The sequence below is a fragment of the Argiope bruennichi genome, chromosome 5 (genome assembly GCF_947563725.1).
Source record: "Argiope bruennichi chromosome 5, qqArgBrue1.1, whole genome shotgun sequence".
Lineage (NCBI taxonomy): Eukaryota > Metazoa > Arthropoda > Arachnida > Araneae > Araneidae > Argiope > Argiope bruennichi.
Window position 1 is genome coordinate 103123042 of NC_079155.1, and position 26448 is coordinate 103149489.

At 30.9% G+C, this 26448-nt stretch overlaps 2 protein-coding genes across 3 annotated transcripts in view; one reads left to right on the top strand and one right to left on the bottom strand.

Annotated features, from left to right (window-relative positions):
- The first annotated feature begins 74 nt into the window (after window positions 1-74).
- On the top strand, window positions 75-26311 carry LOC129968481 (centromere protein S-like). Of its 2 annotated transcripts, none has more exons than XM_056082402.1 (4): window positions 75-194; window positions 1146-1303; window positions 1909-1975; window positions 26025-26311. In XM_056082402.1, exons 1-4 carry the CDS (start codon window positions 159-161, stop codon window positions 26100-26102), a joined length of 339 nt encoding a protein of 112 aa, XP_055938377.1. In that variant the 5' UTR covers window positions 75-158; the 3' UTR covers window positions 26103-26311. The 2 variants fall into 2 exon arrangements, with proteins under 2 accessions (XP_055938377.1, XP_055938376.1); XM_056082401.1 differs by lacking the exon at window positions 26025-26311 and adding an exon at window positions 3996-4386 and having other exon boundaries at window positions 76-194.
- The window catches only part of LOC129968478 (probable chitinase 10), a 115956-nt gene continuing 107273 nt past the window's right edge, over window positions 17766-26448 (bottom strand). Inside the window, exons 16-18 of the mRNA XM_056082395.1 lie at window positions 24264-24460; window positions 22264-22556; window positions 17766-19810 (exon numbers count right to left, since the gene is read on the bottom strand). Of these exons, the coding sequence (XP_055938370.1) occupies window positions 19474-19810; window positions 22264-22556; window positions 24264-24460 (827 nt within the window). The 3' untranslated portion in view covers window positions 17766-19473. The remainder of the gene's footprint in view (window positions 19811-22263; window positions 22557-24263; window positions 24461-26448) is intronic.

Consider the following 26448-nt stretch of genomic DNA (forward strand, 5'->3'; position numbering starts at 1 on the left):
AATTACTCATTTTTCTTATCTTTAATTTATAAGTGAAATATATAATTTTCAAATGTAAATCATCTGGCATAATCCGGTATGCTACTCCAACTTCGTCTTTCTGCGCTCGAAAAATTAAATGGAATTGTGTAAACAAAATTGGTGAAAGCAAATCTCAAATGGAAGATTTCGAGAGAGGATCCGATTTGGAAGAAGTTAGTTTCGTTTTCAATTTGATATTACAATACAACATACATCGAAACGTTGTATTGTATGTATAATATATTTTTTCTCTGACTGTTAAATTTTTTAAATCTCAGGTCTACATTTTTTTTTCTCTTTTTAAAAAGTAAATGGTTATAAAGGTTTCTTCCGTTTATAGTACTGTTCAGCTTACAAAGGACAAATTGAAAAAATTATTTTTTTAAAAAGAATTGTTTAAACTTGCAGATAAATGTAAATAAATGTTATACTATTATAATAAAATAGAATGATATCAGAATTAATATTCTAAGCTAAAGTTTTATGAAATTATTTTTTATTGTATTTTTTAAAATAATATTTAGGTTTATGAATGTGAATATGTGTATGATAGCACCTAATTCTTGAATTAAATACTACTTCTGATAAATTTGGGAATTAGGAGAGCCCCATATAAATCTACCTTATATATAGATCAAGAGCATTTATAACATCTTAAAATATAGCCAAGTTTATTTCTGGTATTGTCAAACCCATATACACCCGCATAAAAAATTAGAAAAAGAAGACATTACAATAAATAGGTGACTATCTTAAAATTTATCATAAGTTATTATAACAATGAACTTCAAATTGAAAACTTATGTTTTGTATAGTTAAATATTTGAAATTTTTGAATTGTAAAAAATGATATATCCTATCCAAAACTTATGTTTTGTATAGTTAAATATTTGAAATTTTTGAATTGTAAAAAAATGATATATCCGCTTTTGTCTTTCCCCTTGAGTTTTTATTTATTTACTGTAATTATAAATAAGAATTTTTATAGACAGGGTGTGTAATTTATATTTGTCTTATTTATATATATGAATTCATTTACAATTAATATGTTTGGATAATGGATTTGGATAATTATGAATTATCCATACACAAGGATAATTCCTAATTTTTTTTTTTTTTTTAAGAACCTCCATATGTCTTTACATTATGCTGTTGGTAAAATATGTAATGAAAATGCTGAAGGATTGAAAGTGAAATTTAGCAAAGAATTTATTGGAACCCTGGCAGATCTCACCTTTCGTCAAACTGGTATATTTGCTGAGGATCTTGAAATGTTTGCTAAGTAAATATTTGTATTTTCTTTTTTAATTATTTCATAAATATTAGAGTTTTATCATCATCTAACCTATCTGAATTATTGATTCAATAATGTTATTTGTTTTCCTTCATCTTAACTAGAATTGATCTATTGTAGGGACCAATTTTATTATGATAATATATATATAATGACAATTGTAACAGAAATTTTTGCAACAATAGTTATTATCATTGTTATTATAGGTTACTTTGTTTCAAATCTATTTCAGTAGAATATATTATGCATTGAAATTATCAATGACATCTGATCAGAATTGTGATTGTTAAAATTCTGTTGAATTGAATTTTGTTTGCCTGGTCAGAATTTAAAAAAATAGACCTAATAATGGATTCACTGTGTGGCATTTTTTAAAATCTAAAATATTGATTTATATTAATATTCCATAATTATTATTTGCATGCATTATTTAAATTGCATATCATGATTTATTCTACATTTTCCATAGCTTATAGGATTGTGAGAATCCCCAGTGTAATGTGGTAGAGATGCCAATTTAAGAATAATTATATGCATTTTTTGAACATTTGAATGGGGTTAAACATTTTATTTATTCAACTTTCTCTTTGCAGACATGCAAAGAGAACGACCATTAATGCTGATGATGTCAAATTATTAGTAAGAAGAAGTAAAACTCTGGTATAGTATTGTTATATATGATGTATTTTGAAACTAATAGATTTTTTTTAGAATGTAATTATTTTTAGAAAATTATTTGATAGGGATAATTTTTTTTTCTTTTAATATATTACACCTCTTTATTATTATTATTCTAGCAAAAAGGAGATAGTAAAAAATTAAGGAAAATCTTTTCTTGTCAAACATATACTCTAACCAAAATTGCCTGCAAGTTAAAGCCCCATGGAAATATTTTTCAGTTTTTAAGGGCCATTGGTTTTTACGGATATATCTAGTTCTTACCATTTTTTAACTTTTTCACTTGTGAAATTCAAACTTTTAAAGTAACTCTTTTAAAAATCTTTTGATACAATTATTTTAACGTTTTTTTAGTTCCACGATAGTCAATATTCTAACCATACGTTTGGCGCAGTATAGCCAAGGTTGGCTCTTGCGCCAATAAAACTCACAACCAACCAACCAACCAACCAACCAACCAAGCCTGCAAGTTAAAAAAAATAATAATAATCTCATATTTAATCATCATAATATTATTGCTTTATTATTTCGTCAGTGAAATTTTCCATCTATGAAATAAATAATTAATAGATTAAATGCAAAATTTTTATATAAAATAAATAACTCCTTATCTGTTTAAGTATTTCTATAAAAGAAGGAAGTTAGTTACTGAAGTTATTTGCTTTGTATTGCCAAATTTTCTATTTCTCTTTTACAAACATGGAACATGTATTGCTAGGGAATTTGCTGTATCAAAATACATAAATTAATATGAAAGCCTCAGAGCTAGAGAAAAGGTTGATATTTTTAAAAAATGAACAATTGTTATCTTGGATTGGTTGTTGTTGTTTCTTATGGCACTTGTCATAGACAAGTCAGCGATTTTAATTTCAGAGAGCGTATCTTGTTTTTCAGTCTAGGGCCAAGAGTATGTCTTAGTTATTCGTGTGTCACAACCCTTTTTATAGGGCAGACTTCATTCATACATTTCATTCACTCAAGCACATATCATAATTTAGATTTGAATCAGAGAACAATCATCTCTGATCCAGTACTCCAGTCTTATTGTCTCGACTTGGAGGACTTTGTGGCACAACAGATTTATACATGCCTCAGCCACCGCACATACAGGGAGTCTTTGGCTGGTGGTGCTTGAACTCACAATCCGAGGGATGTGAATCCAACGCCCTACCAACCAGGCTATCCTGGCATCTTGGATTTGTAAATTCACATTAAAAAATTAAAATCTTTCATAATATAGAATTTCTAACATAAATAAAAAAATTTCTATTAAAATTACCTACATTTTTTTTCCATTAAGTGTTTCTATTCTCGGTGTTTTAAAATATATCAGTATGTATATATTTTATATTGATGACACATTGGTTCTTTTTTTTATGTTACAGATATAACATTTTAAAACAATAAGTGCATATTAATTTGGTGGGTTTTTTGGGGGTGATGGGAGTTTCATAAAATTTAGCTGTATACTGATTATATATGTGTAATGGTTTATGTAAGATAAATGGTATGAGGGTGTATTATTATTTTTTCACTGACCTTCTCATATTTGTTGACATTTAGAATTTGACTTATAATAATTAATGTATCAAAGCATTTTTATATACTTATATTCTTACTGATATCCCTTATTTATTAATGTTTACTTTTAATTCATTTATATATATATATATGTAACTATAAAAATTATAAATCAGTTAAAGGAGTAAATTAATACAATTCTGTGTGATGATTAGAAATACAGGTAAGCAAATCAAAAGAGATGAAACACTAATGTTCCAATCCATAGGAATGAAATTCCTAAGTTCTAGTTCATACCTGTTGGAAAAATCTTATATTATGGCAGTTGTAAAATATGAAATAAAAAAATGTTTGTAAAATTTAACTGCAAATTTTTTTTCCCAATTTGCTCTTTTTTTTAATCTAGCATCAAATTTCTGTAGTATCAATTACAAGTGAGATATCTACTTTATAGTGTCTTTTCTCTGTTTGTTTATTTCAGCAAGAGCACGTCAATAAAATGGCAGAAGAACTATCAGCAAATTCTGTAAAAGCAAAAGGAAAGAAAAAGAAAAATGAAATTGGTGAACCAAGCCATACTATTGATCTTGATTAAAAGAATTGATTTTGGTCTTTAATATCAAAATTGAAATGAATTTAAATTCAACTATAATGTTTGTAGTTGGTGTTTATCTTTAAAATTTTATGAATGCTTTCTTTTCAATGGGAGGAAGGTAAAAATATATTTCCTTCATTAAATACACAGGAAAAGGCTAATTATATAGAATTTGTAATTTATTCTATTTGCTTTTCCAGTTTTTAGGGCTCAATAGTTGTTTTTTTTTCTACTTCTTTATGTTCTTCTTTCTGTAAAAAAGTTAGCTGTTAATATTCAATGGCCTTTATTATTTTTACAAAATTTTGAATTGTTGCACAAGAGCTGAAACCTCATTCATTTCTTAAACATTATTGTAAATATTGAGTACTCCTTTGGTTTATACATTTTTCATATATTGTAAATACTCAATCATAGTAAATTTTTATAATAAATCAAAAGCACTCTTAAGACATTTTCTTTCTATTTCTTAATGCCTTTGTTTTTAAGTCCATTTTCAGAATGGAATCTTTTGGATTGGTTCATGGGCTTGATTTATCTATGCTTTTCTTTCAAATAGAGACGGAGTAGGGGGACAGGTTAAAATAGATTCATATCTCTAGTTAATCAGACCTCATTCTAAAGAAGTGAAAGAGAGAACTCTTAGAAGTTAATGTGAAAAAAAAAATCCTAATCGCAATGTTTACATTGATAAAAGTATGTGGGCAGAAAATTTGTAGAAACAATAAATCAGTTTATTTATTGTTTCATCCAAATTCTTATTATAAAAATGTACACAATTTCTAATAATTAAAAGCAGTGTTACAAATTTATTTAACATTAAGTTTGAAAAATTAATTAAAATTAAAAGGCTTAATTAAACAAACAGTTTCCAACCTTTTTGATTGTGTGGACCAGCTGTTGTGTAAAAAAAAAAATGATGCCTGTTAACTAAATACACAAGTAAAAAAAAAAAATGCAAGAATATTATATATGTGTTATATACATGTATATATCAGTAATAAGTAAAGATTACTATAAAAGGAATGAAAATATAATGTCCATAAAACAAAAAACTTCTAATTAGAAAATTCAAAAATTCATGATTAAGCTTAGTGATAATTAAAAAAAACAAACCCAACCCTCAATAGTATTTGTACCCTGTTTATTCCCCAATGTGAGAGTCAATAATTAAATTAAAGTCGAAGTCATTTTCTACATTCAGTGTGTTTCTATACTTTATCAAATAAGCTGAAATTGAGAAAACATGTTTGCATTGAGAAAGGTTAAATTATCTAAATTGCTATGGCTTATCTCATTACCAAGCAGAATATAGTGTTCATTTCCAAAAGACTGTATGCTACATTTGTTCAAACAATTTATCAGTGTCATATGTGGATTTTTTATAGGAAATTTAATCTTTTTAAATTACTATATATCTTTTTCTGTTTGAGATATCTCTTATTAAAGTTAATACAAAAAAAATTCTACCATTAGTAAACTGGATGCTACCTTTTAATGCATGTTACAGTATTATTTTTAAAACATGACATAGGGCAATTTATTTTTCCATGAATCATAAAATTTGGTTTGTGGTTACTTCTTTGGTATTACTTGCTTGAGGAAGTAACAAGAGATTTATAATTAGATTTTTAAAAGTAAAATTCCATCTAAAATTTAATATTTTTTCCCAGGTAACTTTGGAGCATATTATAGGACAAAAACCATTTTTACACCTCTTCAAATTCAAAATATTGTGTTTTGATGTTTTGTTATTGTTATTTTGATGAATCTCCACATTTTAAATCTTCCCGCGTACGAAAACTACGTAACACATGATAATTCCAAAACACTTTGAACCAGATGAATGAAATTTAATATATGGTCTTGGTATTAAATTTGTAGATTTTTGTGAAAGTTTGAACAAAATCCGTTAATAGGAGGCATGACTGTTTTGGTTGTTTGAATGCAAGTTAATAAGATCACTATAAAACAAAGAAAACTAGATGAATGAAATCCGATAAACAGATTTAACATCTAAAGAGTAGATACGCATTAACTTGGGAACCAAATCCTCCAAGGGTGTTGACCGTGTGTCGGTTTGTTCTTTTGCATGAATATAACCACGGTAGGTAAAAAATGTATCAATTCAGGTAAATGAAATTTGATTCACAGTTTTAGTATCCAAAGTGTATATATTTATTAAATTTTGAAGCGCATCTATCAAAGGGTTGACTGTCTGCTTTCACAAGCATGTAAAGGCTATAACTCAAAAATGCAGTTATTTAAACATATAAAATGGGTTGTGTGATTTTGTAACAACATTTGAAGATCAGTGTCAAATTTTAATTTCAATTGGGGGGGGTTGAAACTGTTTTAAATACACATTTGGTGTTCTGCTGTTTGTGCAATAACTCCATCCACACAATTAAGTATCATGCGCTAACGAGACTCTCTCGTAATTATCCTTCTCCAATGGCATAAAATTAATGATAGAGAAAAATAGGAAAACTTCGGTGAGACCACATCCACTGGTTTGTGTAAGCTTATCACTCCTGTAATTAAGGTTTTGTGAGCATAATTAAAGTTTTAAAAACTGTACTAGAAGAAATGAATTGTCTAAAACATCTTCTTTCTACGATATTTCGAAAAAGTGATGTAATTTTTTAAAAAATATTTAATGATTACGATTGATTCATCTACTACCTCACAAAAATTTCAAGAGTGGGGAAAATTAAGTTCTGCTGTTAGTTGCACTTTAACTGCAAAAATTATTTTCAATATGCGCTTTTTTTGACAGCATACTTTGTAAGATAAAATTGTTTCCTGTACTTAAAATAAAATGACAATCATTCACGATTTAAAAGTTGTTATAAGTTTGGTGTGGCAGACCACGTGTTTTGAATGGATGAATGGCATACTTTATAAGCATATATTTATTTTATATTTAGCAAGCACATTTGTAATATTATTGGCTGATATTTATATATTTAAGCCCGGTTTACACTCGGCCAGTTATATGACAGGCAGTAAGAAGCGCATGCGTAGAATGGTTGAAAAATGCTGTTTGGTCGAAGGCAAGTAATTGTCCCAGCGGGACAACAACATGCCGCTATATTGTATTTTTTATTTACTGCGCATGCGTTTGTAAAATTTAACGGGTTTTATTTATTTATTTTTTTCCTTGGCGTGAAAAATTGATTACTTATTATAGATTAATTCTGACATTTTTTGCTCCTTGTTCTTTTTGATGTGAGATGTTTTTTTTTTTTTTTTCGTTTTATTTGCCATTGCTTTTCTATAACTTAACACATTTAGGTACGTTGATCTTTTTTTTTTTTTTTTTTTTTTTTTGCCATGTTTGTTTGTGTAAATATCCATCATTTTAATACGATACGCAATGAAAAAGAAAAATTCAGGGTCGCCAAAACGGCAATTTATAGCCAAGCACGGAACGCGTGATTCTATCTTATGAAATTATGGCTACACTCTGTTCCACCCTAACTTGGCAGTATTGTAAAAGGTAGAAAATGTGACGCTCCGCGTTGGGAAAGAGTTCCCCATCAATTCCGACTTTAAAATAGTTAAAATGCGCAGAAATTTATCAAATAATATCATAAATTACAGAAATCCTTTTTTTATCAGTATGTATTTAAAATTATTCTCAAGTTTGAAGTGCTTATCTGTTAAGTATTTTGTAAATAAAGCTAAAAGATTGACATAATGAATTCCACTTTGGCTAGAACCGGTCTTCAAGGTCAAATATTTGGCGCTTTTCTTTTACGTCTCCGCCAACTCAGCTTCATTCAGTTCGCAACCGTTATAATCTTTCGTACTTTTTTATTCTCGCTTTTTTACCAGCTGATATTTTTGATACTATTAATCACATTAGTAGTTATTAGTTTTAATTGTTGAATATTTATTCGATTCGTTATTTTTATTCACTTCTAAATGTCTAAAAAAGAGAAAGTGTTATCACCGACTACGCTGTGCACACCTTCAAGAGGAGTGAAACCAACAAAAAGTGCAGCATGCAGAAACATATTAAACGTTTATTCTCGACTCCGAGAAAACCTTCAAGATTCTATCAATCAAATCGTCGATAAAGTTTCGCACCTTACAGGTGTTTCGCAATGAACAGTTTTCCTTTTGAAAAAAGAAATAAAGGCATCCAGTCCTTTAAGTACCCCTGGAAAGAAACGACCAGGCTTGTAAACATTCAGGTCTTGTAAAATATGATGATTTTACATTATCCTGTATTTGACGAAAAATCCATGCATATTTTCGTAGAAATGAGATCCCAACATTAGATAAAGTTTTAAAAGATGTGAACGATGATACAGATATCTTTTCGAAAAACATTAGCCGAACTACGCTTTACCGAATATTGAAAGATTTAGGGTTTTCTTTTGAGAAACGATGAAACGAAATGAAATAACTTTAATGATTTATTAAAATAATGTATTAATAATATTGAACAAAATAATGAAAATAAGGAAAAAATTAATTCTCTGATTTAAAATGATAATATAATAAAGTTAACAAATATTTACTATTTGGCGAAAAATTTGCGAGATAAAGTTCCGCCGGCGATCTGCATTTCTAGTAACTTTATAGTTTAAAGTAACCCAGTTCCCCTCACAGCGACTGTGATTCGGCATGCCTAGAATATACACTACTGCCAAGTTAGGGTGAAACAGAGTATAACATAAATCAGTCCCCTTCTGCGCATGCGCTGCCTACTGTCCAAGTGTAAATCCGGCAATAGTCTTCTTTTAAATGTTAATGTTGCCAGCTCTAGAATGTTAAATAAGACAAAAATTATAGATAGCCTAGATGTACAATTCAGTCTTTTAAGAAATATGCAATAAAAGATTAAAAATGAAATTTTAATTTATAATAAATATTGAAACATTTTAACTCCTTAAAGAAAATAACTGAAACTCGGTTGAAATAGATAAATAAAAAGAATCTCTTAAAATCAGATTCCGCTTGTTTTTGTAATCTATGTGCATCATCTGCTTTACAACTCGATTTATATCATCTCATTGTTTTCTTCACAGATATTTCTTATTTTCTGTGGTTTCCTTCGTCTGACTTGAATATACTTTTATTTAAAATCGAATATTTTAGAGTTTATCAATTATTGTGTCACATTTTGAAGGTAACGGGGCATGAGCAAAACGGAAAGAATGGTGAAAATGTACTATCTCACAATCATCAGAAAACATGGTCTGAAAGGAACCACTTTATGCAGTTGCAGCGACTTCTCCAGTTTTGGCTACTTTCAGAAGAAAAGCGTGAAAGAATTCATGCGTTTCAGCAGCCTCATGTTGGTCGGGAGAGCAGAACCAGAGACAAATGTCAGTGTCAAAGAACTGCCATACGTGTGTCATGCGTTTGTGAGATCGGATGACTTGGCAGCCGCTGCAGTGACTGATGACGAATATCCGCCAAAAGTAGCGCATTTGTGTTTGAATGAGCTGCTTTCAGATTTCAGCGCCCACTTTCAAACAACAGTTTGGCAAAATGCACAGAACCCGTTGGAGTATCCAGCGATGAAAGTCATTTTTGAAAAATTCAGCAGTCCGAAGGATTTAGACTCATTAACTGTAGTCCAGAGTCAACTGGATGATACGAAAATTATATTGCATCAGACACTTGACACTATCCTTCGCAGAGGTGAGAAGTTAGATGATCTTGTCAGCAAGGCGGACGATTTAAGTCTCCAAGCGAAAACATTTTATAAAGGTGCCAAGAAATCTAATGCTTGTTGCTCAAGATTTTAACTATTAGTCGCGGATATAAAGTTGTTTGCTTATGTTATTAAATATTACTTTTTGTTTGGAAATTGAATTTATTTTCGGAGATAAGTGTAAGTCAAATTTTAAATTGAGTAATTTGATTTAATAGACTAGAAACACATTCTAAATAGCACAAGATTATCTACAGTTTGGGAACCCTGAACAGCATTGTAAATGTGTTGCACTATATCTGTCTGCTAATAAGGACGCCAATCATGCATCCTTAAGAACATATTGCCGCCAATCTTGGATTTTCCAAATGATAACTTGCTAAATTCGATAATAAACTTCATATGATTGAATTCTAATGGTTGGTGGAAATGGCAGTATTATCGTGTCTAATTGCTTATTTTAAGAAATTAGTTTATATATTAAAAAAAAATCAAAGTGTTATTTGTCCATTTGGTAAGATTTTGTTGGCACCACATTTAAAAATTAAATGACAATAAATCTATTCATATTATAAATTGCAAACGGTGTCATTTATACGAAAGAATTACTGAAATTTATATGTTTAGCCTAAATAGACTTTTAATATATTTTATTTCCATGGAAAGGCATTTGAAAAAATCAAGGATTAATAATAAACCAGGGTTGAAATCTAGTTTAGGGTACATCTTCATCTCACCAAAAAGACCAACAATACCAAATCGCGAATCAAAATAACTGATTGGATAAGCAATAATGTAACATCTTTATTGTCAGCCATTTTGATTTTTTAGTTTTGCAACTTGGCAGTGTTGGCATCCTTGGCGTGAGAAGAAGGAGAACCCTAAAATAGATTTCAACCAAAACCTGTACTTTCCCTCATCACAATAGCAATATATGTAAGTACATTTAATGTTCTTGGCTGGAGATTCTACTCTGTATTTTGGCGATTGTATTATTATTATTAAAAGGGATAAACTTGGATTTTTAGCAGTTAAAAACTGTCATTCTCTAATACCAGAAAATCATAATCAAATTCTAAAAAGCTTCAAAGGACGAAAAAAATTAGTAGATAGCGCTTATGTAAAACAGTTTTTTTGGATCAAAACTTTAAGAGATGAAATTTCTTGGATGAATGAAAGTGAGCTTACTCCAAAAATTTGTTCTATGAGTTGAATACATCAAACAGTGCACGAGAATATGTTCAATGTCATTTTCTTGATTACAGAAGATACATTCAGGGTTGTTATGAAGTCCAAGTTTACTCAGTAAAGCTGGAGTGATGATTATCCTGGAAATTAGACGCACTGTTATTACATCTCTACTATCTTTAAGCAGTATGATAAAGGAAAGAATGGATGGAATATCTCCTAAAGCTTGTTGGTATTTGCTATTTTGATGTTAGGTATTTCTCAAGTGTATTCTATTCGCATCCTTTGGAATTAATCGAATAGAATATTTAGACCCTTCCATTCGTGTAATTCTCTTAGTTATGCCATAATATCGAGCGTTTGGACGAAATTAATTCCAATAGCACAACAAAAATTGCTTTTATGAGACAATGAAAAGTAATTTAGTGCCCTTTTCAATAACGCAAAATTGCATGGTCCCGTTCAGATTTATATCTGCTTGGATCATGCCACCACATTAATAATGGTCAACTTCCAAGACAGTGATGGAAGAATAAGCAATTCTAGATTCAGGCCAGTTTTACTGGCACCTGAATCGGACCGTAAAAAAAAGTCTGTTTTTAGCTATGAATTAATGCATTTCACCACTTTTGATTAGTCTTGTAACCGTGCATATGACACCCCTCATATTTCTTCTTCTTGTTGGAAATATCCAATGTAGCACATCTAATTGGTTTGCAGGCAAACAGGCCGGCATAGCTTAATTTTTTGGTTTGTTTTATCTAGATATCTGTACTTTTCTGCACCTGCTGTCCCAATTTGACAGTAGTTATCGAACAGTTTTTTTCTGTTTGTAAACTCTATAAAACATACCTCACCTATACATCATTTGCTGAAATTTCGGCTGGTCGACCAGAACTGTAACATCTATTAACTCTTCCAACATCATAACATATTTTTCGTAACTGTATAGTCACTTTTTTTAGTATTTCCAAACTCACGAGCAACACTTTAATTGAATAATCTTTTTCTAATTCCTTCATAATATTTCCACGGATAAAAATCATCTTCGCGTGTTCTTTAAATTGTATCATTTGCTGTATAAAGAGAAAAAAAGACAGGAATAATGTGTAAGGTAAATCATAATATATGGCACATTTCTCACACGGAGTTCAAAATGGCTGCATATTTATCAGCAAGTCAGTAAAATCTAATTCTCAAACCTGGCAATTAAGTCACCTATTTTTTTTATTTATTTGGTTTTACAAGATTTATTTTTATTTTCTTCTATACGAAGTATAATAAGAAAAAATAATGGAATCGCCAACATATTGGGACAAAGAAAGCATTTTTTTTAATTATGTCTTTCTGTCTTTGAGCACGTTAATTCCAGAACGCTTTGAGTTAGATGGATAGAATTCGTTATATGGCCTTGAAACTAAATTTTTAGATTTTTATGAAATTTTGAACGAAATTCTTTAAGCGAAATTCTACCTGTCTGAACACGATTATTACAATACGAAGAGAGGAAAATTGGTTAAAATTGGCTCACAGAGTTAACAAGATAACTCTATTTCAACTAAAACATATCTAGTAATTGACTGTCTATCAGTCTGTTCTTTTGCGTGATTGCAAATAAACGTAGCAACTTAGGTAAATGCTATTTGGTTCACAATGTTAGCATCTAAAGTATAAATCTTTATCAAAATTACCAATGACAGATTCAGTCAAACGATTAACTATGTCTCGATCTGTACTTTCACATGCATATAAGCACAAAAACACACACAAAAAAAATGCAATCATTTAAATAAATAAAATTTGATAATGTGATCTTGTGATTATAACTGTAATTCAGTTTCATATTTTGGTTTCATTTGCTGCGGGAAAACATATCTAAAATATATGTGCGGTCTTACTGGTACTTTTGTGTTAACAATATTCCAACGATTAATCACAGAAAAATGCCAAACATCTCGCTCTAATAAGCTCTTTTGTAACTTTTTTCTCTTGGATGTTGAAAATATTGCAAGGGCATGAAGTTCAAACCGTGATAGGGTGAACTTGTTCAATAGAATTTCAGAGGCCTTAACGTTTTATTTGTATATTTTATAATGGCATATGCAGATATTAATTCTATTCTAAAGAATTTTATTGAATTCTGTTAGTATTCATTGTAATTCTATTAATAACTAGATTCTGTAGTTAGTAAAAATGAGAAAATATTCAGTAGCTAATTTTTAAAAGGTATGTAGGGATTTTTTATATAAATATAAATTTTTATAGAAAATGCTTCAGCGAAAAATTTGTAGTGTTTTATTTAAAACTTGTTTTTAAAATCGGAAATAGAAACTGTCCCGGCTACTCAGAAGTGTGAAGTCATTTTAGCTCGATTGTTCTGTAGATTCTACGCTGTGGTTGCTCTTTTTATGTTTCATTTTCCATCAGATATAAAATATTTCTGAAATATTTTGACTCTGATTATCATACATTTTTTTTTTTTTAATTTGCAGGCGAATCGATAATTTTGTCTTGTTTGTATACAATAACCATATACCTCTAAATTATTGAATATTAAGCACAATGGTATGGATTTCAGTTCATTGTTATAAATTGTTCCGTGCTGTTTTGAAAGTAATTTGTTGATTACTTTTTGTGTGTGTGTGCGTGTGTGTGATTTACTTAGAAAATTAAAATTGTAACATTAATCTAAATATTCGAAAGAAACTTATTAGAATTCCAAAAAATAAGTACATTTGACTGAAAATAATCTGTAAAATTAAATTAAATGTATCCAAACAACATTAGAATATCCTTAAAATTTAACATTATTTTAATAAATATAATGGCTTTGGTAAAAAAACATGAAGAAAAACGATTTGTGCTGAAATAAGATAATAAATATTCGAAAGCAACTAGTGAATGTTTTATTGTGTATTGATGTAGTGCTTGCATTATTTTTTCTTTCGAATTTTTAAAAATTTTAGCATTAATTAGTTTGTATCTATCTTATATCGTAATGAATGCATGATAAATATTTAAGGATTTTTTTTTCTTTCCTTCTTTTTCCAGCAACATGAAATACTTTATACAAAACATTTTTTTCTAACTATAAATAAAAATTTTGGTACAATTTTTTAGCGAAACTCTAATTTATGTTATCTAAATAGGTGATGAATAAAAAAAAAATGAATAACATCTTGCAAAACAAATTTTGCATTTAAAATACAAACAAAATTTCCTTCCATCTTGAAAACTATTTGTTCAGTTTAATCGATTCTCTTACATGAAGATCATTATGACAGGTTATATGTTTTTTAGAAAATATCCTTATCGTGTAAATCATTCTGGTAGCAAATAACTTTTTGTGCGTGATTGAAAATTTCAATCTTTAATGTCTTTTCGTCAAAATTTCCACTAAAGGACATTAAAAATTGATTTCCTCCTTTTATCACCATTTTCTTTCAAAAGGAGACTTCGATCATTTTGCATTATTTTCAGTTCCTTTATACCCCTTTTATAAAAAAAAATAGGGTTACTTTCTCATTTTCTAAAATGAATTCTTTGCAGATTAATGTAAGAATTTTATACTTGCATATTGTAAATATTTAACAACATTATTTCATTTTTGTTCGGCTATTCGGTGCCACGCTGTCCATTAAAATAGCACTCTGAAAATGAATCATTGTTTTCATAGTAGTTGAACCAAGTGAAACTACGAGGCTTCTAATTTAAGGGACTTAAAGATTTTAGAAAAAAGTAGCATAACGCAATTTAATATGGAACGTTCAAATAACTGGGTGGAAAAAACGTTCTTGCCAATTTTAATCCTTTTTCATTTTTGTGGAATGGCAACATTGCCTTCCATACGTGAAAATAAGCTTTTGAAATGGGTACCTCTCGCAACAAGATTTGCGTTTCTTTTCTTGTTTATTTTCACTCTAGTATTTCATAGTTTGTACCTAACTTTGTTCGATTTGACGAGAGAGAAAATATCTGTTATGGTTATCCTGCTTCTTTATGCATCTAAATATGTTGCAGTGTACCGATACCAGAATAATATTCTAATTTTGCTGAAGAAATTGTCCAAAATATCATATTTACAGAATTCGACGCCGAAAAGAAAAATTCTGAAGATTTCAGTGATTGCGTATTGGCTTTTCATGGCCATTTTAATTTCGTGTTTTGTGAAAACATGCCTTAACTCCAAAATTCAAGACTATGAAGCGCAAAGTTTGAGAAATTCTTCATTCTTAACGCCAGAACAGAAGCATTATATCTCATTAATCTTTTCAATTTCTTCGCATATGACTATTTGGATAATTCATGGTCTTTTTATTACATTTCCTAGTTACTACTGCTTTGTTTGTTGCTGTATTAAACTGTTTTTCTCTGATTTTATATCAAAATCGAAGGATTTAATCAAAGTTCAAGATTATCGACGAATACTCAAAACTTACAAACTTCTTGCTGAAGTGATGACTCTGATGAACAGCTTTTTGGCTTATTCTATGTTCGTCCAAGTCATTGTAAACATGATTGAACTCTTTTGGTTTGGTTACTGTTTCGTAATTTTTCCTGAAATCGATTCGAATACTAAAGAATTTATTTTTGTGGGTATGTTTTTAAGTTTTATTTTATTGAGTATTGTGTTATTACCTGCAGCTGCTGCTAATAAAGATGCATATCTAGCTTGGGAAATCGTAGCATCTCTACCTGCATGTTTTCCTAAGCATTACAGAGAAATAAAAATGTACGTACGCCAGCAATTCAGTTCAAATGTTTCCCTCACTTTGTGGGATATTTATCGAATCGACAAGGCCTTGTATATTACTGCATTAGGCACCCTTTTGACTTACGGAGTCCTTCTTGGAACGTTTGGAAATATACAAAATTCAAAAACCGGTAATCGATTTACCAACACGTCTGGTAATAGGACGTCTTTTTGACGGGAAAATATAACTTTTTAGCTGCATATCAGTGATACCATTCCTGGCGTACCGAATTCCGAATCGAAAAACAATGTTTGGGATTATTCTGAATTTTATCTATTATTAAACAGTTTACTGCGAAAAATTTTCACTAAATTCAAAGTTTTTACTCAAATTTTGAAGAATTTTCTACCTGATTTAAGAATAATGTACGTTTGACAAGTTTTTTCCAGTGATTTCTCCACAAATGTGATGATAATCAAAATTTTTGTCGTAATCATAAAAATAATTTGTTATTATTTCTTCTATCTATACAAGGTGGCGATGTTTCTACGAGTTGTTTGGCAGATGGCAACACTTTGTCAATTTTGCTTGGAGAGAAACAGGATATTAATCTTAAGTCTTAGTGAATTCTTCTTTCCAAATTTAACCATAGGATATAGTCACTCTATTATAAATGATGATAGAATCCATCTGAAAAAAGCGTGGTGTTTAATCTCTTCTTACTATAAAAAAAAAAGACTTAACCACTTTATTGTTTCTGTATTTATTTTGATTTTTTTATCTTATCCAATGTACTTCTATTTCCGATCAGAGATAATATCTTGTTTCGCTAGAACTTTCCAGATTGAAGTTCAAAAATATTTATTTATTATTGGTTTTTTATTATAATTCTCATCGGTACTTTTGTTATGTTTAATGTTCTTCTCTTTAAATGAAATATGCTTATCTCTTCGTTTTTACTAAATCTAGAAACATGGGTGAGCCTGTTTTCAAAATTGTTTTCCAGCATACATCTCAATCATAAACAACAACTCGTCTCTAAGGAGCGTATTTGGAAGCTAGATATGGACAGTAGAAAGTTGAGGAACTGCTGTAATGTTTTGACACTCCAGAAACTGTGTTTCCTGTCTTGCATCGTGAGAATTAGTATTGACATCGTACAATTTCTGATCCCCATCGAGGTCAATTCTTTCAGTTATTTTACTCTCTGTTTTATTTCTCCTAAACAGTTTCGAAACACTGATCATCAACTATCTATTCTGGCGCTGTCAGACGAGAAATATGTTTTTGCATAACATTAAACGTAATATTTGTTGTTCGTGCTTATTTATACTATCAAAAAGTGTTTGTTTTTTGTTTGTTTCTTATGGCACTTGCCACTGACAAGCCCACTGTTACGAAGACAGCGATTTAAGCCTGAGGGGGAACGTCTCTTATTTTTTATAGCAGCGCCAACTAGGGCCAAGAGTACGACTTTGCCACTCACGCATCACTCATTCGCTTGCACAACCCCTTTTTACAGGAGGGCACATTCACACATCTCACAGATAGAACAACAGAAGAACAACCATGCCCAAACCGGGACTCGAACCCGGGACGCCCAGATCACGGGGAAGACGCGCTACCCCTATGCCAGGACGCCGGCATCAAAAAGTGTACAAGAAGCAACAAAAGTTATCATTCCATGTCTGTGCGCTTGAATGGTGAACAACAACTAAACATTTGCCAACCATTACTTCTACTTATGCAACAAATATGCTAATTTTAATTATAAATTAGACTAACAAATTTCAGTTTTATGAAGGGGGGGGGGGGATTCAGTTTCCTGGTCAGTCTTTCAAAATGCAAACGATGTGTATTTCCATTCATGTGTAATTTATTAAGTTTCTCCTGACTTTTGAATCATCCTGTACTGTAAGTATTATAAAAATTATATTATCCAGAAATTGTTTTTTAATTTTAAGAGTGACCATGTATTCTTTACTTTATTCTTAGCTTTATAACCAATTACCAGTGCTACTGAAAATTCTTGCGCAACGTCATAACGCGAACGCTTTCAAGTGTTATGATTTGTTGATGAAATAATCCACACAATGAAACTACCAGCAACATAAAACTTTATTTTACAAAATGAATAAAACACATTTACATCCAGATGACTTAACATCATTTGTGTGAATATAACCGTGGCAATAATAAATATGTTCGGCTCGATTTCTCTTAAAAGGTAAATGTACTCCAAAGCATTTTCTCATAACAGGTAAGAAAATGGTAGAAAGTAATAGATAATGATTGCCATTCTATGGGCTTAGAATATTACCTACCAAGTGGAGGCTGTTTCCCTTTTAAAATTAAAAATGTGATATGCAATCTCATTAAAAGTATAAAGCATGTTAAACGTATATGACTATGTATTTCACATGATCTTTTGCGATTATAAAATATCTCTTTTACAAATATATAGTTGGTCGCAAGAGATCAATCTTGCCACTTTCAGAAGCATGATTTGCTGTGTCTTCAACTACACTTATGAAAATATTATTCTGGAATATATAATTCAATAAGTGGAATGTAGCATAAACATTAATGAAATTTTCTGTTAAATCTAATCAGAGACGTGAAGTAATCTGCTAATATTTACTTATGATACTTTACCCTATCTGTTTATTAGAAACATAAGCAGACGTGAAGTAATCTGCTAATATTTACTTATGATACTTTACCCTATCTGTTTATTAGAAACATAAGCAGACGTGAAGTAATCTGCTAATATTTACTTATGATACTTTACCCTATCTGTTTATTAGAAACATAAGCAGACGTGAAGTAATCTGCTAATATTTACTTATGATACTTTACCCTATCTGTTTATTAGAAACATAAGCAGACGTGAAGTAATCTGCTTATGTATCTGAAATCAACAATATGTTTGAAATTATTTTGTTACATTTGTTGAGTGTATGCCTAGATATGATGAAACTGAATAGAATAATACATTTCATTATATTTTCCATATTCATTATTTTTTTATATGGTTAAAAAGTATGATGGGAACAACGATAATCAGAAATATAATAAAGATATGAAAAAAAATTTATAGATTGTATTATATTTACTACTATATTTACTCTGTTTGCTCATTGATATATTTTTGTACTACTTTTATTATAGAAGTATATATTGAATCAAAATAAGTATTTGATATCATGCAAAAATTTCATGGAAAATATTACTATTAAATTAAATTAACCAAACACCAGATAATTTGTGTGGACATATATATAAATTTTTTTATAAAATATACAAACAAGCATTTTTGTTTAAAAAATTGGATGAGAATTCATTAGGATAAAATTTCACTTAATAAAAATTAATTTCGGTGTTAACCCGACTCTATGATTTTGAAAGAATTAAGTTAATTAGCCTTAAACTATTTAACATTCACCAAAACAAAGTAAAAAAAACAAACACATGAAAGATGCAGATACTCCTTCCTCTTGCCCATTATTTTCTCAGTGATATAACAATTTGTAGTTCATTCAAAACAGAAAAGGACAATTGGCGCTATTCATTAAATACCCAATATCAATAGTCTCACAGAATAAAACAGAAATAAGTAATTGAAACCAAGTTAAAACAGTCATTCTTCGGAAACCAATAAAACTCTGCAATGACGTCATCAGCTTCTTTTGGCAACGAATGTCAGGGCCTAGCAACACCCACGTGGCAGCTCACACAGTTCAGATATATATCTCAGTCAGAGTCTCTTTAATTACAAATAAACATTTTGACGAGTTTGTTCATCACTTTATAGCTTCTGGCACTTTGTACGGTCTCCTTTCATGCACCGTCCGGTATCCACGAGATAGATCTGGTTGGCTGGACAGTTGAGGACCCTGCCTTTCAAGGACTGACCAGCATTCCTGGAGGCTGGGGCGCAAACTATGAACTTGCTGCATTCCGCGGGATGGATGAAGACCCCACGCTTGAAGCAGTCGATGTCGCTGTCTGAACGAACCACCACTGGTGGGCCATCTTCAGAGGGAGGAGGTGCAGGTCGGCTTGTGGTCGCTGCAGGAGCAGCGGATGAAGGAGCAGATCCCCTGCGACTGGAACTTCTTGAACTAGAAGATGTGGTGGTAGGTCTAAAATAGAAAAATAGCATGGAAATTATTTCTATATTTTCATTGAATGTTAAATTTAAGTGCCTAGTCCAATGATTCTGAACTTGTAGAATGCACTTTGTGCAAAAAAAAAAATGGAAAAGACGTAAAAAAAGGCCAAAATAATAGAAAAGTTAACGTTGGAAACAAATTGATACGCTATATTCGTACAAAAATAATTTTGGTATTAATTATTTGAAATTCAACAAGAATCATGGATGGAGGAACGTGACTGAAAAGGAAAAAGATGTGGCGGTTGAATGTTCACGTCCGGGTCATCAATGTGGCAGATTTGCGATGAGCGAGGATAGAACTTGGGACCTTGTGGTTCGCAGCCGAGTAACAAAACCACAATAGCAATTGCCCGTGTTTCGTAGCTGTTATCTGACTTATAAGCTTCACCACTAGCACATGGAAAATTGGTAACCTAGTGAAAGTTTGGTAACCTATCCGGATCTCACCCCCCCCTTTTTTTTTCTTTTGAGGCTGTGTACAGACCTTTACAAATTATCTGTTTTAAAGTTTCGTTGAGAGGATATATGTTAATATTCTTTCCTTTGACAAAAAAAAAAAAAATATCTATGTATATGGGAACTTATTTCATAGATTGGTGTTGTTACTCATGACAGTATAAAAAGTATTATAACGACCAGTGCCATCTACTAGAATACTAAGAAGAGTTTGGCTTCTTGTTTAGTTTAATTTTGAGAGAGAGTAAGAAAAGGATGATCGATTAGAATGTGAGACTGATATAACACCGCTTCATGCAATATATAACATGCTGGTTATTTAAACAGTGCACTGGGAATAAAACGAGAGAGACATCGAAAGACGCTCATGAATTATCTATTGCTGTGACTTTCGCCCAAATTTTCCAATGTCTAACATTTATTGACTACTAGCCGTCTTTAGCGACCACCGGTTCGCCAATCTTAATGCTCGTTAAAATTTTAATAATTGATTATTTTATGTAATTCCTACTTTAACAGCTTCTTCATCAAAATATTTTAAAACTTCAAATTTTGATAGTCATATAATATTATAAAAGCCTTCAGTTATAACGTAATATGTATCTCTCTAATTTTCTGTTATCTCCCGTAGAATTTATTCTTTAAATGAAAGTGGAAAGAGTGAATCTGCAATTAATATAATAATATTTTTTACTGAAACAAAGCATTTTTTTTTATAATATGATTACTGAAAACAGAGTCACTGAGCTTTTAAACTTTATGGGCACTAAAGAATATCTTTCTTAATTTATGTAATATCTCAAGAATTTGTCAATAAAATTTTCTCAGATTCATCAGGAGCAGATCGATTAATTCACAATGTTTAATTTTATATGCATTCAACACAAAGAAAATAAACAAAATCGTTTAAAATAATAGGTAGAAAGCAGGTTAAAATAAACTATTTAAAAAACGATGTACTTTAAACTATAAGCATATACAAAAAATATGTAACTAACATAAATACAATTTAATTACAAAAGCATACAACTAACCTAAAAATAATTTAAATGAAGTCCGCATCCGTTAAAAATAATTGTTAACAAACAGAACACAATGCGCATGCGTGAATTTTCAACGCCAGTTATGGTAACGCAATTGCGTGAATTTTTCTACGCCAGTTTGGGTAACGCTATGCAGATTAGAAATTTTTAATTTCTTTTGTTCTGTTTTATTTTAATTCAAAAGTACTTCAGAGTGATCTGAAAGATCGATTCATTAACAATGTTTAATTTTAAATGCATCAAACATTAAGAAAATAAACAGAATCGTTTGAAGAAACCGGTCGAAAAATGTTAAGCCTAACCTCATTAGCGTGGGGTAAAAAACTAAAGCCTTACTCATTTGGCGGTAAACAAATGAAAAGATTTTTTTGGCGGGAAAGTTAGTTTTTAATTAATAATTGAAATTCTATTTAAAAACTCAAATAAAGGGACCCCAGGTGCACATTCCCGACCTCGAAGCTATACATGTACCACATTTGGTAGCTATAGCTCAAAACGGTCTGGCCTGTAGAGCGCCAACACACACACATTGAGCTTTATTATAAGTATAGATGAGAGACTGACAGCTGGATTTGAAATAATGATTTCTAAATTCTGTGTTAACTGAATAATAATACTTAATATTCTTAAATAAGTGTTTTGTATGAGTGCAATAGAAATAAATTAATGGTTTGCTCTAAAAATATTTGGAGTTGACTGTGTAGTTTTCCTCAAACTTTATTGTATGTTTTTGTTGGATCTTCCAAATTGTTTTAACGATTCCTCTTAAGGCGTAGAGTATACTATCCATTGCCAACTATTTACCTAAATCTGTAAACCTTGTAAAGGATATTTTAAATGTGTGTTGTGCGCATTATATATAATCAAAATAAAAGAAAAAACAATTTTCAGCGTTAAGAGAGTTCATAAAATTATAACTTACGCTTTTGTGGATGTGGGTTTCGCTGATTGCGATGCCGCCGCTGGTGTAAATCTTCTTCTACCACCGCCCGGCCTTAATCCCGGCCTCTTTGTTGTAGTAGTTGTAGTGGTAGTGGTAGTTGTTGTCGTTTTGGGTTCAGGCGTCGTTGTTTCATCTTCATATTCTTCGTAATATTCGTATTCGTCATATTCTTCGGTGTGGTCTGAGGAGTTGCTGGGTTGCGGCTCTGGCTCAGCAGGAGCAGTAGTTGTAGTTGTTGTTGGCGCAGGAGTGGTCGGAATAGGAGTGGTTGTCTGCGAGAGAAATGCGTGAAATATAACAAAAATTAAATTTGTGTTGTTACTTTAAAAGTACTCCATATTTTAATGTTTAATTCAAATTTGTCTTGTAAGAATAACCTTGATTTAAAAGAAATGGCAAAGCGTGCATAAATTACATTTATAGACTTTTAGTAATTGTTAAATTTTTTCATAATTTATTTTAAAAATTAAAACCTTACCAAAATTAATTTGATTTTAGCATATAATGATGAAATTTTTATATTTGTATTTTTTTCTGTTCAAATCGTAGGCTAATTTGGTTTTCTCTGTAGTATATAATGCTATTATACGAACAAAAAAATGCACTTTCCAAATTTTAAGGAATAATTAGATTTTAATTCCAAATCTTATTAAGGAATAATAAAATGCTTCAGTGTCTGATGCAAAATAGTTAATATTTGGGGCAGAAGTAGCAAATTTGCAACATGGTTTATATAATGTATACCACAAGTCTTCATTCTTGCCTATGTTTGTTTGGTTTCATTGGAATGGCAGGTTTTTCGTGTTCCCTCTAATAATGACCATCTGATGGATATCGCAGTGTACATCTTTCATTTAAATCTTAATTCATAAAATTATTCTTTAAATATTAATCTAGGGACATTGCCAAGGACGAAAAATAGGTACAGAAGTTCTGTGGAGAATTGAAACTCCTTTGTTGCATTAAAATGTGTGAATTTTCCAGAATACGAGCGCCTACTCTAATCAAAAAATGTTAGAGATATGCATATATTCTAACACTTATCGATTGCTCTTACTCTTACTAAATGATAAGTGTTAGAGTGCATACATTTTGACGACAAAAAGTGTTTTAAATACTATGAAGGTGCTAGTTAAATTGGTCTTAAATAGTCAAAAACAGTGATTTTCAAAGATGTATAGCTCGGTCGGTTTTGGAATGGTACATTTTTGTTTAAATGAATCGGAAGAATGGAACATTTTTGTTCAAAATCTTTGTGTACCAAAAATATTTTACTAAAAAAATAATAGAAAATAATTAACAGAATCTTGAAACCATATAAAAATTTGGATTTTATAGTTTTTGTAGTAATATATTTATTACTTAAGCAACAAAAATTGGAATTATTTACTTCATTTAAAGCATTTCTCCAATTGAAACTATATGCCTACATTTATAAATTAGCTATTGAACCATGATTCAAGTGGATTATATATCTATATATGATAAGTTTTTTTTTTTCGGCGCAAACGCGCGATATATATACTAGTTGTAATTCTCCTGCAAACAACCAAATTGATATCTGCCTGCAAAAATTTAACATAATGGCAGATTGGTCGCAAGAAAGACCTTTTTACCTTTTCTATGACAATCCAGATAAGAATCTTTTAACTTGTTAAGCGCAAAGTCAACAGCTGTGACTGACGCTAAACTTTTCCATCCAGGCAGCTACAGTCGTAGTGACTGACAGTATAATAAGATATAAAACTAAAGAAATTACATTCTATTAATAAATGAATCTAAATATTTGTTATTAAAGAATTTTCATGTATTTCATTAAAATACAGTATACATCTTGTATGTGCTATGAATCGAAGTATCGGCTAAGACAACGGACCAAACTCGAGAGGGATACAAAATCGGTAAACGTGTTAAGGTAAAAAGAAATTATACAGAAGTAACAGTTGATTACTTCGTATTGTAGTATAATGAATTTTTACCTCGGGAGATGTCAGACGCCTTCGTACGGTGACGTAATTTCCTCGGTCATTTTCGGGGATAGCATTGGGACGACGAGCCACGAGACGGACACCTTGTCCTAGATGTTGTTCCTCGGGGATTCTGTCGCCATTGTAGACGGGTCGCCTTCGAACGGCCACCCTTGCTTCGCCGTTTCCATTGGCAGGTAATGGGTTAGCTACGAAAGAAAAGAAGCATCGATGTATGGCCAATTGTGCATATAAAATACAAATTTTTAAGATTTTTCTAATTGGATTAGTCAATAAGAAAATGAGGCATTAAATAATCCTAAATGAAAAAAAAAAATTAATTTGAATAGTTATTCGACAGATTTTTGTTAAATCCATATTTATTTCTTAATTATTTTTGTTATCAGTGCATAAGAATTTAAAAGAAATTAGAAGGAATGGTCCCCTCTAAACTGGATTGCATACTTTCTCAAAAGTTTCTTCTTCCTGAATTATGTGCAGTGGGCAAGGCAATGAATATCACTAGTACTCATATTTTTATTTTCAGAGTCTCTCCAAATGAACGCTTTGTCCTTCTTAATATAGGGAAGAAGAAAACAGAGTAGGAATTTTGGATCATTTTCATCCGACCGACAGAAATCTAAATTCGACATAAAACTACAGTTCTCATAATAAAATTTCATACAATATTTCATTTATTTAAGATGTTTGTTTTTGAGTGATCACTTAAAATGCATGTGAATGTACAGAATGACAGATGGTCAACCCGTTAATAGATTTGGTTCAAAATTTAATAAGAATCTACACTTTCATTGCTAAAAATGCGAAATCAAATTTTATGTATCTAAATTGTTACTCTTTTGTATAATAGCATTTATATGAATGCAAAGCTGGCGTTCTTGCATAGGGGTAGCGCATCTTCCCCGTGATCTGGGCGTCCCGGGTTCGAATCCCGGTTTTGGCATGGTTGTTCATCTGTGTTCTATATGTGAGGTGTGTGAATTTGCCCCCCTGTAAAAAGGGGTTGTGCAAGCGAATGTGTGAGTTTCATCTTCAGCTAGAAGTCAGACTTCTGCCCTCGGGTGCTCAGGGATCTTTACCCTCAGAAGTTACTGCACCCCCTTCCCGTGGTAACGCGAACACGACATCATCATCGTCATATGAATGCAAAATTACTGACCAAACAACATTCAATCCTTTGACGGTTTTTATTCAAAATTTGAAGCGTATCTGCACTTAAGATGTTAAAATTATATATCAAATTTTAGCTGTCTAGCTTTTTATGTCGTGTGGTTATCATATTCATTTGCAGACATTGACAAATTATAAAAAAAAACTTACAAATTTACTGTAAAGAAGAATAAGTTTGTTAAGAGTTACTTATTCTTATAATTTTTTAGAAAATTGATGTACACACATACCAAATTCCATTCATCAGTTTCATAGACTGATAGATTGACAGACATAATTCCAAAAAATGTGTTTTTCGGTTTGATGAAGAGATTTGAAATGTAAAGATTCCTTAAAATTTTGAGTTGGAATTTTTTGACAATTATAATAGTTTCTCTTTGTCTACTTTGTACGCAAGAAAGTAAAATAATGCTCTAAATATTTTTCTTGTCTTATGAGGAGTCTCGATTTTCTAGAAATAATCTTCTTGAATACTAGTTTACTCATAATCAAACTGCATATATTCAGAATTAAATTGCATATTTTTCTTAATTTTATTCATATAAGAGTAAGTTGTTGTTTTTATTGCTTTTTTCTCCTTAGATTGAACACCAATTCAAACCAAGTCCAAGATATCGGGGAAAGAGGTGTGCAGGAGCTTCTGAGGGTAAAGACCTCTGAGCAACCGAGGACAGAAGTCGGATTTTTAACTCCTATGCAGATGACACTCGCTTACACAACCCCCTTTTCACAGGGGAGCTCTTTCACACACCTCACAAATAGAAAACAGGGTGAAGAACAAACATGCCCGAACCAGGACACGAACCCGAGACACCCAGATTACGGAGAAGACGCGCTACCCCTAGGCCAGGACGCCAGCACATAAAAGATTCCAGTTTAGTTTAGTTATATTAACGTCCCGTTGTAAAGCAACACTAGGGCTATTCTGGGACGGACCTCGTAATTTTGAACCGCGGTCAGATGACGAGAACGACACCTGAGCTGGCACCCCCTCTCTACGCTACAC